Source organism: Sus scrofa, chromosome 6 (assembly GCF_000003025.6).
Source record: "Sus scrofa isolate TJ Tabasco breed Duroc chromosome 6, Sscrofa11.1, whole genome shotgun sequence".
NCBI lineage: Eukaryota > Metazoa > Chordata > Mammalia > Artiodactyla > Suidae > Sus > Sus scrofa.
In genome coordinates this window covers 51,071,630-51,091,196 of record NC_010448.4, presented here as the reverse complement: position 1 = coordinate 51,091,196, position 19,567 = coordinate 51,071,630, and the positions used below count along the sequence as shown (strand labels likewise).

Genomic DNA, 19,567 nt, shown 5'->3' with positions numbered 1-19,567 from the left:
CAAATCTTGACTAGTGTCCATGAGGACACAGGTTCGATCCCTGGCCTCACTTGGTGGGTTAAGGATCCGACATTGCTGTGAGCTGTGCTGTAGTTTGCAGACATGGCTGGGAACTGGCATTGCTGTGGCAGTGGCTGTGGCCGGCAGCTACAGCTCCGATTGGACCTCCAGCCTGGGAACTTCCATGTGCCGCAGGTGTGGTCCAAAAAAAAAAAAAAAAAAAGGCAACATTCTTGTGAACTCATAAGAAGAAAGCCATGTAGACTCAAAGACACACAGGGAGAAGACAGCCAGTAAACAGAGGACTAGAGTGTGCTTCTATGAGGCAAGGATGCCAAAGATGGCCAGCAGTGCACCAGAAACTGCAAGAGGCAAGGAAGGTTTCCCCTTTGGGTTTCCGAGAGAGCACAGCTCTGCCCACACCATTTGTGGGTTTTTTTTTTGTTTTTTTTATGTTTTTGTTTTTTTCAGGGCCACACTCGCAGCATATGGAGGTTCCCAGGCTAGGGGTTGCATCAGAGCTGCAGCTGCTGGACTACAGCACAGCCACAGCAACGTGAGATCCAAGCCATGTCTGTGACTTACACCACAGCTCATGGCACTGCCAGATCCTTAACCCACTGAGCGAGGCCAGCGTTCAACCCACATCCTCATGGATACTAGTCCGGTTCTTAACCCACAGAGCCACAGTGGGAACTCCTCTGCCCACATCATGATTTTGTACTTCTGCCTCCAGAACTGTGAGACAACACATTTCTGTTGTTTTAAGCCACAGCATGTACTCTTTTGTCATGGCAGCCCTAGTGAACTGATACGGGGGGCAAGGTGTTTATTAGAAATCAATGCCTGTGGGGAGTTCCCGTCATGGCTCAGTGGTAACAAACCCGACTAGTATCCATGAGGATGTGGGTTCAATCCCTGGCCTCGCTCAGTGGGTTAAGGATCCGGCAGTGCCATGAGCTGTGGTGTAGGTCACAGACGCAGCTTGGATCCCATGTTGCTGTGGCTGTGGTGGAGGCTGGCAGTGCAGCTCTGATTCGACTCCTAGCCTGGGAACCTCCACATGCTGCAGGTGAAAAAAGAGCGAAAAAAAACCCCCCAATGCCTGTGGAAGGAAGGCAAGGGGAGCAGGACTGGGCAGAGAGAGAAACTGAACGGGAATTCAGGCCTGACAAACCCTTAGCTGATTTATCCAGGAGCTGGGGAGTGAGAATTGCCCCTCAGCGTTGTCCTGTGTCAGTGGGAAATGGCCAGGCCTTGCTCCATCCCCAAAATATAGGCCACCCTGGGAGGGACGTGACCTTGGGGGAGGTGGCACTGGAGGCCATCTGCTGATGGGCTCCCCACGGATGGGGGAGGGGGTCCTGTCCAGCCCATCTCTGTGGTGTCACAGTCACACAGCTGGCAGCACAGGCTCAGCCGGGGCTGTTCCCAGGATCCTGCCGTCTCACGCTTCCCTGGCATTTCTGACCTCTTTTCTTCCCCACCCACCCCCAGCCTCTCTCCTGGGCTCCTGGGCCGTGCCAGCAGCTGCCCAGCTGACCATCACACTTGTCCTAACTCAAGCGCTGGAAGGGGGCAACATCACCCTGGCTGTTCAGGGCTTGGCCAGGACGGGCTCCTGTCCTTCAACTGGTTCGGGGAGCAGGCACAGAGATGGCCCAGCAGATCTTAACTTTCCACGTGATCTCGGGGGGCCTGACCCTCGGCCCTGCTCACACAGGCCAGGAGACGGTGAAGCCAGATGGTTCTCACCGCCGGGCTCAACCTCGCAGACATGGGCCCCTACACCCTACGGAAGATTTTGATGGACATGAGCCACCCGACGTGGAGTGTCTACCTGCCTGTGTACGGTGAGTGCAGACACCCCTCCCAAGCAACCACCTCTAATCTGACCCCGTCCCACCCCACTCAGAACTTCCATGGCTCCCTGGTGCCCTAATGACAGTATGTGTATTTGCTGGAAGATTTGGCTATTGTGACAAAGGTTCAAACTAACAGTGTTTTAACACACACGTTTCTCTTCTCCTCCCCTCTCTCCCTCCTCCCTGTTCCCCCCTCCACCTCTCCCTCGCTTTCTCCCTAGTCCAGATGGAATAATTTTAGAGTGGCTGTAACCACACCATAGTGCCAGAGACCCAGTTTCTTCTAAATTCTCCGTCACCCTGGGGTATAGCCCTTGTCTGTGTGAACCAAGATGGCAGATGTGGCGATAGTGATGCCCCCATTCCAACCTGAGAAAGGGAAAGAAGGAAGGGAAGGGCACATCTCCTGCCTTCCTTTAAAACCACGAGTCACGCAGACGTGGAGATCAGACTCTGGTTGCCCAGGTGGAGGGGGAGGGAATGGGATGGACTGGGAACTCAGGGTTAGTAGATGCAAACTATTACATTTAGAATGGATAAGCAATGAGGTCCTGCTTTATAGCACAGGGAACTATAGCCACTCTCATGACAGAACAAGATGGAAGATAATATGGGAAAAGGAATGAGATATATATGTTTAAAAAAAAATGAGTCAGAGATGATGCCCATCACTTCTACTCACATTCCATTGGCCAGAATTTAGTCACATGGTCACTCATAGCTGCAAGGGAGGCTGGGAAATGTAGTCCTCACACTGGTGGCCATGTGTCAGGTTAAAAATTGGGCCACTAGTAGTATGGAAGACAAGACAATGGGCATCAGAGGACATCTAGCCATCTCTGCGAGGCTGGGGATGGAAAATAGAAACCTCTCCTTGGTTAGGAAAAAATGTAGACTGAAAGTTAGGGCTCTCCTTTGTCCCAGCCTTGATTTTTATATAAGGAAACAACAATGGCAATGAAATTGCCCAGGGATGGGAATGAGCTGCGTCTCTGGACCTAGAGATGCTATGTTTGTGCAGATGAGGTCAGGAAAACCCACACTCTGAGCTTAAAAAGACCGAATCCAAAGAGCTTAGGTCAGCAAATCCATCAGTGTCCTGCCTTCCTCTTAGGTGAGACTGCCTTCTTTTCCCCGATAAGGAGATACAGACTCTTTTATGCACTTCTTGTTTATTTAAATTTGTGATAAAAATACAAGGAACAAAAAATTCACTGTCTTAACTATTTTAAGGGTACAGTTCAGTGGCATTAAGTACAACATTGATACCATACACGAAGTCCTCTCTGTCCTCAGACTGGGGTCAGGTGTCCCAGCTCTTGTCCCTTGGGGCCATCACCATCTGGGGATGAGTCTGTCTCCCTCACTGTACTGCGAGCCCCATGAGAGCACAGACTGGGATGGCTTGATCCCATACTAGTTAAATGAAGTAAGAAATGAATGGGTGGATGGAGGGATCAGTTAAAGGAGGTTCCCTGATCCAGCAGATTACCTTCAGTTTGTTTCTTGTTTTTTGCTCCCATAGGCTTATAATGACATCGTGCCCATGGATAATTTTTTAAAAAATACTTCACATTTTGAGCGCTTACTCTGCCCTTCAGAACTGGGGAGCCCCAGGAGGGCAGGGCTGGGACTGTCTTGATCACTCCTGTGACCCCTTCCCTACCTAGCACACAATGTGGCCCAGAGCAGATGCCAGCAGGTGTTTGTTAAATGAGTGACCAAAGGAATAATCAACATTATGCACTGACCAATTTTGCATTGTGTGTGTATATATATGTGTGTGTGTGTGTGTGTGTGTGTGTGTATTTTAGCATCATGGCCTCCACCTATATTTGGAAAAAAGGCCACACCTATGTGTCTGGGAAAACAACTTATTCATTCTACTGGGGTGATTACACAATATCCCCTCCCCCATGCCCCATCTTCAGTCCACGGACAGGAACGAAGGGTACATTGCTAGGCAGTTACTATCTGCAGGATCCTGGGCCAAGAGTGTCACGTATGTTAGTTCATGTCCTCTTCACAATGTATGTTAGTTCATGTCATCTTCCCATGAGGCTGGTGCTCATTTTTGGAGGTGACTGAGGCTCAGAGGGGGGAGGCCAGTGTGGCCAAGTTCCCCGAGGTGGGCAGTACCTTTGCTTCAGTTCAAGTCTCTTCCTCTCTCCACCCCACCTCCACCCCCTGTCACAGAGAAGCTGGCTCCACCCACCATCACAGCCTCCACCTCGGCTCCCCTGGAGCTGCGGGACTCCGTGACCTTGAGCTGCCAGTCCCCAAGCAATGACGCCACCTTCCAGTGGTACATTGACAAGGAGCCCGTGGTGGGCAGTGGGCAGCTGGAGCTGTCCCTGGACCAGCAGAGACTAACCATCCACCAGGTGACCCGGAACGATTCAGGACCTTATCAGTGTGAGGTCAAGAACCCGGCCATCACCAGCCTCAGCGAGCCCCTGCTCCTTGACGTCATCTGTGAGCGCCCATCCCACACCCCTTGCCTCCTCCAAGGTCACCTCTCCTAAATCCACCTTGCCTGGCAGGTTGGGCTGTGGAGTGCGGGACCCAGGGATACAAGGAAAGGTTATAAAGGCAGGGTCAGCGGCTGGTGCCCATGTCTTTCTAAAGCATAAATTAGATCCTGTCTCCCCCTGTTCTCAAATCCCTTCCATGGCTCCCTAGTGCCCACCCCCTGCCCCAGTAGGAAGCCCAGGCCTCAGCCTGAACTCCAGGCCACAGTGCTCTCCGGACTCTTGAAGCCTTGCTTCTCACTACCCGCCATCTCTCATAGCAGCTTCCGAGTGCACCATGATCTGGCTGATCCCCCAGCCTTGCTCATGTGACTTCCTCTTTCTGGCATGCTTCTCCCCTTACTGCTCTCATCCTTTGCCCGAATACCTCCTCCTCCTCCGCCAGGTTTCAGCTCAGCTGTCCTTTACTCCAGGAAGTCCTCCCTGATGTCCCAGGCTGGGTCAGGCATCCCCCCGAACTCCCCCCTCCCCTGACCCCCTGCTCTGGACGTTTCTATTCCAGCTCAGCCCATGCCAGGTCAATGCTTTCAGGAACAGGTGTGTCTCCCCGAATGGACTGGGAGCCCAGCAGGTGGATAAATCTGCTGCCTGTCACTGAGATGAGTGCCTGCCTCTCGGATGGGTAGAGACAGTGCTTGAAATAGCTCCTTGGCTCCTGCAGAGCTCATCCAGTGCCTCATAACATAATAAGCCCTGGTTAATGGTTCATTTGTCTATTCAGCATATAATTACTGAGCATTGAATATGATGACAAAAATTTTTTAAAAAGAAAAAAAAATATGATGACAAAGTCATAGCCTTTTCCTTTGAGGAATATATAGACCAGTGCTGAGCCTACTGACCCAGGAGGGCAGGTGAGTTGCCCAGGGTCACACAGCAAATGGGAGCCCAGGAAAGGGAAAAGGCAAGATCCAAGTGTCCAGTTGTGACTCACTCAGGGAATTTATTTTGGCTGCTATAGATGGTCTGGACATGCCCACAGTAACCACCACTGAGCTCAGCTTCATAGTCGGGTTCAACCTCACCCTTTCCTGCTCCACCACATGCAACCCTCCGGCCCAGTACTCATGGACAATCAATGGGAGCCCGGGCCCTCTGGCCAGCAGCTCTTTTTGTCCGCCATCCACCTGGGCACAGCTGGAGTCTACACCTGTGAGGCCACCAACCCTGCCTCGGGCAGCCACAGTGCCATCAACACACTGATTGTCATCCCTGGTGAGTGGGAGGAGTCTGGAGGGGACTCTGGTTGACTCGATGGAGCTCGAGGAGCCCTGGGAGACCTCTCAGTCCAATCCCTGCCATTGCGCAGAGAAGGAAGAAGTTTGGTAGGAGGGCGTACGGGAGTTCTCACGATCACAGGAGAAGGTATCGGTTGGGACCACTGGCTTTCTCCTAAGTCCTTGCGTCCCTGAGTTTCATCATCATGGTCTTCAGAAAATGCCCCAAATCTCAGGGAATCTCTGGACCTTGAGTTTCTGTCCCTTTAAGGTTTCAACTGCAGCTCAGAGATAATTAGAATCATCTCCTGATCAATGGGGTCTTATTCATTTATTCATTCCCATATTTGTTAAGCACCTGATGTGTTCCAAACACAGTTCTAGGGATCAGCAATAGACAGATAAAGAGAGAAATGGTTCCTGCCCTCTTGCAGCTTGAGGTCTAAAAGGAGAGACAGGTGATTGAAAGATGGTCACACAAATAAATATATAATTGGACAATGCGACAAGTACTCTGAAGGAAGAGTAGATACAGTGAGAGGTTATAATGAGGATTCTGACTTACATAGAGTCCTTGGGAGGTGTATCAGTTAGCCATTGCTGCCTAACAAACAGTCGTGAGAATCCAGGCAGACTACCTATGATAAAATAATTATCCTATGTCTGCAGGTCACTTGGGACTGCTGCACTATTCTCAGCTGGGTTCACTCACACATCTGCAAGTTGGTTGGGGGGTCTGCTAATCCAGCCCCAGCCTGACTGGGCTTGGCTCCTCACTGTGGGTTGGACTCGGGTCTGGTCCACCTGTGTTTATTCTGAGGCTTAGGTTAAAGCAATGGCAGCTTCCCAAGATGGAGCTCTTCTTATGACTGTGGCAGAGGTGCAAGGGGGCACACCCAATGACACAAGCACATTTCAACCCCCGCTTGCATCATGTCTGCTAACACCCACAGTCACGGCAGTGGACACATTCTGTGTTTTGTGGGAAGGACTGCAAGGTTACATGGCCAAGAGGGTGAATATTGGGAAGGGGGTACAGAGGAGTGGGGGGAAGAATTGCACCCAATAATTTAGTCTACCGCAGGAGGCTTCTCAGAAGCAGTGGCATTTAAATTGAGACCTGAAGGATGAGCAGAAGATGAGTTATTGAAGAGTAAATTGGAGCAAGACTGGCGTGTGCAAAGGACTTGTGGCAAGGACTTTGGAGGTATTGAAGGAACAGAAAGAACGCCAGTCAGGGGGATAGTAAGTAAGTATCAGGGCTTGGGGCTGGAACAGTTAGCAAGGAGCAGATCATTCAGAGCCCTGTCCTGAGGAGCCAGGAGCCAAGGATGGCACTTAACCAGGAAGACACAACCCAATCTACATCTTAGGAAAAGATCATATTGCCACCATGTGGGCAGCAGATTGGATGAAGGCAGGAGATTAGAAGGACAGTTTGGAAGCTGTAACTGTATTACAATATTTGTGTGTATATTATCTCTGTTCGTCTTTATGAGGTGGCAGAGAAATTATTATTTGACTGGAAGGACACTGAGGTATGGTTTGGTCTTGTAATTCATTAGCTAGTGAGCTCAATCCAATGCCAGATCCTGCGTACATAGCCACCAGAGTAACGCTGTTTAATAGAAATAGAATGTGAGACACACACAGGATTTAAAATTTTCTAGTAGCTGCAATGAAAGAGTATAACGTAACAGGTAAAATTAATTTTAATAACGTCGTTAACCTAATATATTCAAAATATCATTTCAACATGCAATCAATATAAAATGTATTGAGCAAGCTTACATACTTTTTTCCATTTTGGAAACCCACTGTATTTTATGCTCATAGCATGTCTTAATTTGGATCAGCCATGTTTCAGGTCCTCTGTAGCCACCTACAGCTGGCAGCTGCTGTTGTACTGGTCAGTGTAGATCTAGACTAGATTATACTGACTAGAGGGCATAGGAGGGTGTGTGAGTTTCTAGGCTTGGGGAGGAGAGGGTTTCAGGAAAGGGGCAGATGCACAGAGGTCTAAGTGGTGGAGGTTAAGGGCTGCAGGTTCTTGAATTGGCTGCAAAGAGGAACCCCACTATCTCACTGCTATTCCCTCTTTGCTCTGTGTCCCTGACAGAGTACATGCCTCAGCCCAGCATCCTGGCTGACAACATTGCCCCCATGGAGGACATGGACTCTGTCACCCTGACGTGTGTCCCTCCAAAGAGCGTTGCGGCCATCAGGTGGTTCAAAGACAGTGATGTCCTCTCCACTGGGGGCCGAGGGGAGCTGTCCCCAGACCACAGGTTCCTCACCCTCCGAATATTACACGGAATGACACTGGGCTCTACCAGTGTGAGGCCAGCAATTCTGCCACTTCCAGCCTGAGCAACCCCCTCCCCGTGAACATGAACTGTGAGTCTCTTCTGCCTTTTGCTTGCCTTGGGGGCACCTCGGGGAGGGGATGAGGCAAGTCCGAGTGATGTGATAGTAGTCACTATTGGTTGAGAACATATCACGTGCCAGGCACTGTTCATATAGGAACTCCTTTAATCCTTGCCCACAACCTGTGAGGTAGGTACTATGATTGTCCCCATTTCACAGATGAGGAAGTCGAGGCTTAGAGAGGTGCAGTTTCCCAAAGTTCATATATGGTAGAGTCAGATTTGAACCCAGCATCTGGCTCTAGAGGCCCGCTCTTAGCTGTCTTCCTACGCTGTCTCCTTGCTTCCTGAAGACTTAGAGGCCATCGCATCGAATGTCCCCTTCTTAGGACTAGAGAAACTAGAGGTGGAGGTAGAGGGAGGGGTGGCCCAAGGTACCTAGGAATTGTTTGGGTTAAGAGGAACAGAAATAGCACAAAGCTGAAAGAAAACGGAGAATGTACAAGAAGGTCACGGGAGTGCCATTTGCAGCCACCGGATTCTGGGCTTCTCGTTCTTCTGTGGAGCTTTCATTCTGAGGTCTTAAACCACAGCCCCAGCAGGTCCACACCCACAACCCAACGGCCAGGCAACACCAGGAGAAAAAAAGCACCTTAATCCTGTAGGTTCCCTTGGAAGTTCCAAAGCTGACTCTCATTGGCCCATTTTGGGTCACGTTCCCACCCCTAAACCAATCACTGTAGAGGGAGATACTGTGCTCTCATTGGACAGTCAGGAGTCATGTGTCTGCCCCCAGCCTGTGAGGGGCGAGAAGGAAGATGGACCCCAGTGGAACCGGAACAGAATGGGCAGATTGAGAATGGAGGTGGGGTAGTTCCCTACTGGGCTGTAGAGTGTGGTTGCTGGTCAGGCAAAATCTGCATGTGGCCCCTCAGTTGGGTCCACCCTAGGGCAGGTGTGGGGTTCAGTCGCTTTTTTTAGATAAGGGTGGGTCATGGGATGGGGCAGGCAAATCCCCGTGGGGTTGGTCTCAGCTTAGGGATTCCTGGCACAGCGCTCACCCTGATGCCACGACCTTGCTACTGGTTTGGAGATGGATGGGTATTTTGCTTTGGGTTTCAAGCTTCTTCACTCCTCTTAAAAGGGATTAAATATTAACGTTAATAAAGTAAATTAATTACTTAAATTAATTAATCGCTCATACCTAGCACTGACCACAGGCCAAGCACGTGCATATCCCAGTGACTCCACACAATCCGTCAGGTGGCCACTCTTTTCCCTGATTTTCACAAATGAGGAAATGGGCTCAGAGCTAATACATGAGGTTGCTGGCATTGGATTCCGGCCAGTCAGACTCCAAAACCTGCATCACCTCCTGAGGTCCCGCTGGCTGGAGCAAGCCAGACTCACTGCTCTCATTCTGTGTGGCTGCGCACACCACATTCCGGACACTGTAGTGGGTTGTGGGTCCTTCTGGACACCATGGTAGTGCTGTTGCGGAAACTGCAAAAACCATGGCAGTGGAAGGAGACAAACAGCACTTGGAGATATGGAAAAGCAAGGTTTATTCAGCACCAGTGCGGGCTCAGAGGAGCCACCTCCAGAGTCTGAGCACCAGGTCTTTGTTCTCAGTAACTTTTATACACTACAAGGTCTTGATTTTCCCATGTAAGCATCCCGGACCTCCCCCCATCCCCAAGCAGACAGAATTCCTCCCTAAGGAACTGAGCCAGCAAGGTTACGGAAGCGGAACTGACAAGCATGTTGGGTGCGTGATTAGCAGGGCTGCTGGCTTGGACAGAGGGCACACAGTTGTTACATTATTACAAGAGGGTGGTATAGTGACCAGCATAGCTGGAAAGGCTTGCAGCTGCCTTCTTAGCCAAGGGGGGTTGTTCTTTAGTTAAAACTCTATTTCAGTGCAGGGGGCTTCAAAGAGCCCTGCATGAAAAGAGGCCGGCCATTCGGTTCTCTGGTCAACCCCAGCACCATATGTGCTCAAGAGGCAGCGGAGAGTCAAGGGCCCCAGATGCCATCACATCCTTCCCTTGTCCTTGTCAGTCACCTCCCCCTCTTCCCCTACCCACCCCGCATCCCCGTTCATCCGCTTCCTTGTCCCTCCTCACCAGACATGCGAAGGGCAGCCTAGGGGCCTGTCGGGCTCCCCCACCTCCCCAGGGCTGCCTTTCCTGAGGCCTCCTGCGTGCCCAGTTCTGCTTTAAGGCTGGGTGTCCAGGGCCGATCTGGGCCCTGTCCCTGGCTTCCAAGAAGGTGGCTCAATTATGGAAACACAAAAGCACAGAAGAGCGTCCCCTGATTCTGCCTGGGCACACCCCGGGAGGGCTTTCTGGAGGAGGTGACAGCTCAGCAGCAAACAGAAGGGTTGATAGGAGCGGGGACGGTTGTGGGGAGGGAAGCAAGGACATGCGTAGAGGGGACCATCTATGCGAGGGCACAAAAGCCAGACCCAGCCCAGTGTCAGGGAACAGCAAACGGTGTCTTCCAGCTGAGGCGAAGTGTGTGCGTGGGGAAGTGTCAAGGGAAGCCAGGGCGGGGAGAAAATGAATTTGACTTGAGGTAGGGACTGAGACCTTGATCTCTGGAGTCAGGCTCCCCTCGTACAAATTCTGGTTCCTCCACTCCAGAGCTGCTCAATCTTGGAAACGTGACTTACCTTCTTTTCCTGAATCTCAGTTTTGCTCATCTGTAAAGTGGGGATGTTAGTACTTCAGAAGTAAGTACTAATTGTTTTGAGGAAAAAATATTGTATTTCAGGTAAAGCCCTCAGCGCAGTGCCTGGAACATAGTTAGTGCTTAAGAAAAGGGAGAAATTACTATCATCATCATTAAAAAAAAATTTTTTTTAACTTTTTGCTTTTTAGGGCAGCACCCACGGCATATGGAGGTTCCCAGGCTAGGGGTCGAATCAAGAGCTACCGCTGCTGGCCTATATCACAGCCACAGCAATACCAGATCTGAGCTGCACCTGCGAGCTACACTGCAGCTCACAGCAACACCGGCTCCTTACCCCACTGAGCAAGGCCAGGGATCGAACCCGCAACCTCATGGATCCTAGTTGGGTTCATTAACCACTGAGTCACAAAGAAAGTTCCCAGTTATTATCATCATTATTCATCCCTTTCTCCAGGGGGATGAGGGAGAAGATGGGTTGCTGTGCTGGGGATACCTCAGTATCACTGGATTCGGTACAGAGGTACTGAGGTCTCCTAGGTGCCTGGAGACACAGTTGCTCTGCAGACCCAGTAGTGAGCGGGCAGACCCATCCGCCCCTTGCAGAATTTAAAGGAGTTCCCTGGTGGCTCAGTGGATTAAGGATCTGGCATTGTCACTACTGCAGTTCAGGTCACTGCTCTGGCGCAGGTTCGATCCCTGGCCTGGTAACTTCCACATGCCATGGGTGCGGCCAAAAACAAGAAGAAGTCTAATTGTGAAGATTGATAAATGGTAGCATTTGCCCTGTGCCAGGTGCTGTTCTAAATCCTCAAGACTTTCAACAACCCTGGGAGGTGGGCATTCGTGTGACAACCATTTTCCAGAGAAAGAAACTGAGTCAAGGACAAGTCAGGGCATCGGCCCAAGGCCACACAGCCAGTAGGGCCAGAGCTGGAGTTTGAACCCCCACAGCCTGGCTCTGAGCCCCTACCTTTGCTCCACTGATGGAAATGAACCCTTTGGACAGGAAGAGGTTTACGGGATAAGGCCCAAAGGGCCAGAACCACAAGAAAGGGGCTCGGACATGATTGGGGGGCGGTGAGTGGATCAGGGTCCCCTTTGTGGCAGAAATGTGATGGAAGTTGGGCAGAATCGGGACTCCGTGGGCCTGGGCTGGAAGGAGGGGAAGGATGGAGCGTTCTTCTCGCCTTGAGAATATCGCCTCTGTCTTCCCCAGACGGACCCGGTGTCCCGGTGATAAACCCCATGGATTCCACCTTCGTGGCTGGCTCCAACCTCACCCTCTCCTGCTTTGCCAGCTCCAACCCGCCTGCTGCGTACACGTGGAGGGTGGATGGGAGTCCAGGGCCAGCAGGGCAGCTCCTCTCCATCCTGGATGTCTCGCTGAACAGCTCGGGGCTGTACAGCTGCCATGCTGCCAATGCAGACACAGGCCTCCAGAGCATGGCCCAGCTGGTGGTCCACATCAAAGGTGAGGGGCCGGAGTGCTCGTCATGGTGCAGCAGAAATGAATCCGACTAGGAACCCTGAGGTTGCAGGTTCGATCCCTGGCCTCGCTCAGTGGGTCAAGGATCCAGCGTTGCCGTGAGCTGTGGTGTAGGTCACAGATGCGGCTCAGATTCCTTGTTGCTGTGGCTGTGGCTCTCATTCGACCCCTAGCCTGGGAACCTCCATATGCCACGGGTGCAGCCCTAAAAAGACAGTAAGTAAATAAATAAGGTTATCAGGATAAAAGGGAAAAAAAAAGGTTGAGGGGCCTCCTCTTGTTAGCCATCCGTCCAGCCAACCACTCCCCTGTTCCTCCCACACATAACCAACCTATCTACCCGCCCATTCACCTGCTGATCTATCCACATACCCTCTGGTTATCTGTGTATCCATCCATCCACCCTTCCTTCCTTCCCTCCCTCCATCTACCCACATACTCAGCCAGCCAGCCACAGAAACAGTCACCCACCCCATCTCTCTATCCACCCAGATAGTCAACTGACTATGGGTGGGGAGGGTCAGAGACTTGCAGGAAGAGGGGACAGTGAGTGCAGAGGCCCTGTGATGAGATGGAGTGAGGAGAGTTTGAAGGCCTGGGTTTGATTCACCTGGGTTCTCTGAGAGACAGAAGAGCCCTCTTCATAAGACGTTGGGGTCTCATGAGGAAAATGCTTCCATAGAATGGGGTGTTCCCTCCTTGGGGCTTAAAGACCCATTAGGGGCACAAAGAGTGTCAGGCATCTTCTGGTCTCAGCCTGGCAGAGGGCATGAAAGGAGATGGCTGTGGGCATGGTTCCTGCCCTGATGAAAGCCAGGATGGAGACCTTGAAAGGAAGCTATTTCATCTGTGTCCATTCATTTGTTCAACAAAGTGCATGTGTCTTGAGTATAAGACTCAAACTTCCCTCCACTTTGTTACAAGTGCATCCACAGCCACCATAAAATCAGTGGTGCAGCGGATAATGGGCAGCATTTTCCAACTGAGAAAATACAGCATTTATGAAGCACCTACTGTGTGCCTAGAATTGGGTTAGGCCACAGGGAGGCAGGAACATAGTATGAGCATGGTTCTCCCAGAATTCAGGACAAGTTTAAGTGATGGTTGAAATGTCTTCAGACGGTACCTGGAAATGACATGAGATATCGTGACACAGAGCAGAAGTCCCACTTGATTTAGTTCGGTCTTTCTGATGATATTGAGAGAAAAATTTGATTTAGAGCTAATTTATCTTTTTATTTTTTTTAATGGCTGCACCTGCGGCATATGGAAGTTCCTGGGCCAGGAGTTCCTTGCCCTATGTCATAGCTGCAGCAATGCTGGATCCTTAACCCACTGCAAGGGGGCCAGGGATCCAACCCACACCTCCACAACGACCCAAGTTGCTGCAGTTGGATTCTTAACCCACTGTGCCACAGCGGGAACTCCAAGAGCTAATTTATCTTTAACTCTCTCCTTAGCGCTTGCTCCTTTCTTGGCCCAACAGGAAGACAGCCAGACCCTGTCGCTGTATCTCTCTTGAACTGAGTGACATCCCTTTGTTTATACTGAACTTCTTTTAGAAGTTAATTTGTTCCTACTTACATTTACTTCAATAGAATTGTGAGTCAGTGGAATTCCTGTCATGGCTCAGAGGTTAAGGAACCCAACTAGTATCCATGGGGATGCGGGTTTGATCCCTGGCCTCGATCAGTGGGTTGAGGATCCGGTGTTGCCATGAGCTGTGCTGTAGGTTGCAGACACAACTCGGATCCTGCATGGCTGGGGCTGTGGCATAGGCTGGTGACCACAGCTCCGATTGGACCCCTAACCTGGGAACCTCCAGATGCCACAGGTGCAGCCCTAAAAAGACAAAAAAAAAAAAAAAAAAAACCAACAATATTGAGTCAATATAAAGACACATTAAGGCAGTAGTGGAAGTGAGGAAAATATTGTGGAGGGAGACAGTGAATGACGTTAGTAAAATACTATGTAGCAGGACGAAGAGTGGGTGGGGGCAGGACTCTTGGCGAGGCCAGTATTCTCCCCCCTGAGCCCCGACCTCTCCATCTGAGAAACGGGCGCTGGAATCCATGAGCTCCCTCACCCTGATCCTATGACGAGAAGGGCCGTAGATGAAAGATGCTCGGCTGAGAGCACAGATGAAATCCACGGTGGGTGCTGGTTCACGGAGGTCTTGGCTCTGTGTTGGTTTCCTGCGGCTGCTGCGACAATTCCACTTTTGGTGGCTGACAACCACGTGAATTTATCCTCCTACACGTCCGGAGATCAGAGGTCCAAAATCAGCCTCATGGTGCCAGCAACAAGGTGAAGGCAGGGTTGGGCTCCCCTGGAAATCTCTAGGGGAGAAGCTGTTTCCTTGTCTTTTCCAGCTTCTAGAACTGCGTTTCTCGCCTTCCTTGGTTCATGGCCCCTTCCTCTGTCTCTAAAGCCAGCATCGGGGCATCTTCTTTCTCGGACAGTGCCGTCTGCTTTCTGTCACATGATCTTCTTCTGTATCAAGTCTCCTCTACCTCCCGGTTGTAAGGATGCTTGTAATTGCATTTAGGACCCAGTGGATAATCCAGGCCACCCTCCCCATCTCAAGACCTTTAACTTCATTGCCTCTGTGAGGTCTCTTTTGACCGTATGAGGGAACAGTCGCAGGTTCCAGGGATTGGGAACTGGAGATCTCTGGGTACCATTATTTAGCCTCCCACAGCCTCTCCCACTCCATAGATGCCATAGCTGAGAATGACCAGGGCGCAGCGTTCTACAGATCACCCATCCCTGGAGGGGGCATTGCTGGCATTGTGCTTGGAGTGGTGGTTGGTGTCATTCTGACGGCCACTGTGGCTACTTCCTGGGCTTCATGAGCGACCAGGTAGCCGTGGTCTCCTTTTCCCTAAAGGAGGGCTGGGCTCCTGTCTCTGAAGGGAGGTGGAGGGATCCCTGGCTCGGATGAGGATAGAGGGATTAACCAGATCCCCAAGTTTTCTTGTTGCTCTGATCAAATTAAGGGCAGACAAGTTGGCAGAGACTAGATCGTAGAGGCCTTGAATGCCAAGCCAAAGGTATCAGACTTTGACCCCCTTGGCATGGGGGATGAGAGAGTGCTCCCTGCACGTGGGACCCCTTCTCTATGACCCTGGGCCTGGTGGGATGGCTGCTGAAGAGAGGGTGCAAGGGAAGTGAGCCAGGAGCAAGATTAGAGTTCCTTTCTAGGCGCGTGGAAGCTAAGGGTAAAAAGGAGACGGGCTGTTTGCAGAGACCTGGAACTCTGAGCCGAGGACCTGACTTCTCCCACAGGGAGTCAGCCAGTTCCGTCTTCAGGCAGATGCTCAGCTCCCTTCCCTTGTCGTAGGCCTGGGGCATGGAGATGCTACGGTGTTGAGTGAGGAGCAAGAGAATAGAATTCCCTGTGTGTGTGCGTGTGTGCGTGCGTGCTGGAGCTGGCAGGGCTTGTATTGTGGAGGCCTCTAACCCTAGATTAGAGATTTGGGATGTTATTGCCTTGCCCTGGGGGAGGCAGCGGACAACCCTCGCTCCCCGTACGGTGCCCCACCCCCAACCCTGGGGCAGAATTGAAATCCTCTCTCCTTCATCTTCCCCTCCAGATCAGGGCAGCTGTGTCTTCTCACCTGAGAAGGTAAGTCAGGGGATTACTGCTGACAGGGTCACTGGGTTTGGGTACATGGGAACCACGGGCTGGAGGGGTGAGGGTGGGGGAGGGAGGAGAGGGAGGAGCTTGGAAATGATTAAAATGTCCTTGTGGATAAATCACCTGCTCCACTTCTCATTTAGAAACATGACAATCTTGGGAGTTCCCGTTGTGATGTGGTGGAAATGAATCCGACTAGCATCCCTGAGGATGTGGGTTTGATCCCTGGCCTTGCTCAGTGGGTTGGAGATCCTGTGTTGCTGCGGCTGTGGTGTCATCTGGCAGCTGCAGCTCTGATGTGACTCCTGGCCTGGGAACTTCCATGCTGCAGGTGCAGCCCTAAAAAAAGAAAATGAAATATGACAGTCTTACCCATTTTTTGTCATTAGTCATTGTCTGAACCTCTTTTCCCCAAGTACATGCCAGTCTTGTTGCAATGATTTTCTTTGATTGAGCAGCTGCAGTGCAAAACTTTGCCCTTCTTCCTAAGTTCTCTGACTCACCTAATAATTAAATTGACATAAAACAGAGTAACGAGAGAGAAACAAATTGAATTTTCTAGGGCGGTCCCCATAAAAAAATGAGGTTCAAAGTACCCAGAAGCAGGCAGCATTTATTCCTTTTAGACAAGAAAACCATACATTAGCGAAGACTTGACAAGGCAAAGGGGGTTAGGCTCCCTTAGTAAAGAAATAACAAGGTTTAATTATACAGCCTTCTTGGCCCTGAATTCCCAGATTCTGGTGATACGAATGTCTTGTACCCTCCTGGTACAGGGAGGGGAACTTCCACATGGGAGGTCTGTTTCCTGATTGCCAGGGTGCAAAGGAAGGTCAGAGTGTCCTTTTTCCACGGCTGCTTATTAAATAACTTTAATTCAAAGTAATTAATTGCCAAAGTGGCATATATCAGGATGGCATATTCTGTTCTCTTTCAACTGTACAGCAGCTGTCACACATAGTACATTGTTAAATGAATTATGTATTTCTTTAGAGACAGGCAAACCTCGTTTTGTTGCACTTCGTTACTGTGCTTTGCAGATAATTGTATTTTGTTTTTTCACTAATCAAAGATTTGTTGCAACGCTGCACCAAGCAATTCCATCTGTGCTGTTTTCCCCGCAGAATTTGCTCACTTCCTATCTCAGCATCATCACATTTTCATAATTCTCACAATTTTCAATCTGTTTACTCTTTAATGTACTTGTTATGGCGATGTATGATCAGTAATTTTTTAAAGCTTTTTTTTTTTAATTAGCGTGCAGTTGATTTACAGTGCTGTGTCAGTTTCTGCTGTACAACATGGTGACCCAGTCTTTTTGTCATACGATCTTCCATCGTGTTCTATCCCAAGGGATTGGATAGAGTTCCCTGTGCTGTACAGTAGGACCTCGCTGCTTATCCATTCTACTCAGCCATAAAAAAGAATGAAATCATGCCGTTTGCAGCCACATGGATGCAACTAGAGATTCTCATACTAAGTGAAGTAAGTCAGAAAGAGAGGAGTTTCCGTCGCGGCACAGTGCTTAACGAATGCGACTAGGAACCATGAGGTTGTGGGTTTGGTACCTGCCCTTGCTCAGTGGGTTAAGGATCTGGCGTTGCCGTGAGCTGTGGTGTAGGTTGCAGACGCAGCTTGGATCCCGAGTTGCTGTGGCTGTGGGGTAGGCCGGTGGCTACAGCTCCAATTAGACCCCTAGCTTGGGAACCTCCATATGCCACGGGAGCGGCCCAAGAAATAGCAAAAAAAGACAAGAAAAAAAAAAAAAGAGAGAAAGATACATACCGTGTGATATCACTTCTATGTGGAATCTAAAATGTGATCAGTAATTTTTTTTTTTTTGGTCTTTTTAGGGCCACACATGGGGCATATGGAAGGTCCCAGGCTAGGGGTCAAATCAGAGCTGCAGCTGCTGGCCTACACCACAGCCACAGCAGTGCCAGATCCCAGCCGCATCTGTGACTTATGCCACAGCTCATGGCAGTGCTGGACCCTTAACCCACTAAGCGAGGCCAAGGATCAAACCCGTGTCCTCAAGGATACTAGTCGGGTTCGTTACTGCTGAGCCACATCAGGAACTCCCAGGTCGTTGTTTTTGTCTGCTATTGTGTCCACAGTGCCTGGAGCATGTGTGGCACACAGTAGGTGCCCAGTGAATATTTGTTGACTGACTGAGTGAGTGACTAGAATTCCCTGGGACTGTAATTTCTGAGGACCAGTGCACAGACTCTGAAGGCAAAGGCACTGGATTGGGTAGATGTGTCTACCACATCTATGGGGCAAGTTCTCCAAGCCTTCTCTGTGGCTGTTCCCTTCTCCCGTCCTTGGGCTTCCTGGGTTCAGTCACTGACAGCCAGGGTGGGAGATGGGTGAGCTTTAGCCCTCACTTTCTGGGGACAGACACTGATCTTCTTTTTGTTTCTCTCTCTCTCTCTCTTTTTCCCTCTTTCTCTATCTCTTTTTAGGGCCACACCTGTGCCATGTGGAGGTTCTCAGGCTAGGGGTTGAATCAGAGCTACAGGTGCCAGCCTGTGCCAGAGCCACAGCAACGCCAGATCCGAGCCTCATCTGCGACCTACACCGCAGCTCAGGGCAATGCCGGATCCTTAACCCACTGAGGGAGGCCAGTGAGCGACCCTGTGTCCTCATGGAGATTAGTTGGGTTCTTAACCCACTGAGCTAGAATGGGAACTCTTGATCTTGCTTTTGTACGTTGCAGATCCAGACAATTCAACATGGAGTCATGATCCAGAAGGCCGGATACTACCTTGCAATTCACCACTTGACGTCTTATCCTGTCAAAGAAGAGAAGACCCACAAGCTGCATGTGCAGAGACGCTCCAACTGGGACGTGAACAGTGAAACAGCAGGATGTCATGGTACACATGGTAGCTTGGAAATCTGAGAAAGCTGGGTGATGACAGGTGTTCCTGGGGACATGGGGTCATAGGAGCCTCCGGCACTGCTGGTGGGACTATGGCTGGGGAACAGTGATTCTGTAGGACAACCTGGCCGGACTTGGACAAATCAAGCATAGTCCCTGGGACCCAGGCATTGTCCTCCTGGATAAGGAATGTCCTGACCGTGCAAAGGAACATAAAGCGGTGCATTGTGGACCTCCATGCCTGGGGGAGTTGACAGCAGGATGGTGGATTCACACTGGAGAGCGTTGACAGCAATTGGAATACTGTTTGTTCACACAGCATCACAGATGGATCCTAAAAGCATGATAGTGAATGGAAAAAGTAGTTTATATTCATTAGAGTAAGTAAAACTAGCTGCTGTTGAGGTGTCTTCTTTTCTTTTGGGCTGCACCTGTGCCATGCAGAAGTTCCCCGGCCAGGGATTGAACACCAAGCCACAGCAGTGACCCGAGCTGCTGCAGTGACAATGGTGGATCCCACTGCTCCACAAAAGATCTCCTGTTGAGGGGTCTTCTTTGTGGTGATTGAACAGTTCTGTATTCTTCTTTTTTTTTTTTTTTGTCTTTTTGCCATGTCTTGGGCTGCTCCCACGGCACATGGAGGTTCCCAGGCTAGGGGTCTAATTGGAGCTGTAGCCATGGCCTACACCAGAGCCACAGCAACGAGGGATCCGAGCCTCGTCTGCGACCTACACCACAGCTCACAGCAACGCCGGATCCTTAACCCACTGAGCAAGGGCAGGGATTGAACCCGCAACCTCATGGTTCCTAGTTGGATTTGTTTCTGCTACGCCATGACGGGAACTCCCAGTTCTGTATTCCAATTGTGGTGAATACGTGAATCT

The 19,567-nt window shown here is 50.5% G+C and overlaps 2 protein-coding genes across 2 annotated transcripts in view; both read left to right on the top strand.

Moving 5' to 3' along the window:
* LOC106509492 (carcinoembryonic antigen-related cell adhesion molecule 5-like) overlaps positions 1-19,309 on the top strand; it is a 119,081-nt gene extending 99,772 nt beyond the window's left edge. Inside the window, exons 6-14 of the mRNA XM_021097550.1 lie at positions 1,498-1,853; positions 4,062-4,152; positions 4,184-4,340; positions 5,459-5,611; positions 7,733-7,805; positions 7,865-8,010; positions 11,890-12,144; positions 15,756-15,787; positions 18,519-19,309. Coding sequence (XP_020953209.1) covers positions 1,657-1,853; positions 4,062-4,152; positions 4,184-4,340; positions 5,459-5,611; positions 7,733-7,805; positions 7,865-8,010; positions 11,890-12,144; positions 15,756-15,787; positions 18,519-18,704 — 1,290 coding nt within the window. The 5' untranslated portion in view covers positions 1,498-1,656 and the 3' untranslated portion in view covers positions 18,705-19,309. The remainder of the gene's footprint in view (positions 1-1,497; positions 1,854-4,061; positions 4,153-4,183; positions 4,341-5,458; positions 5,612-7,732; positions 7,806-7,864; positions 8,011-11,889; positions 12,145-15,755; positions 15,788-18,518) is intronic.
* Positions 18,987-19,567, top strand: part of LOC110261355 (carcinoembryonic antigen-related cell adhesion molecule 5-like) — a 29,662-nt gene continuing 29,081 nt past the window's right edge. The window contains exon 1 of the mRNA XM_021097548.1: positions 18,987-19,063. The gene's annotated coding sequence lies outside the window, so the exon portion shown is untranslated. The remainder of the gene's footprint in view (positions 19,064-19,567) is intronic.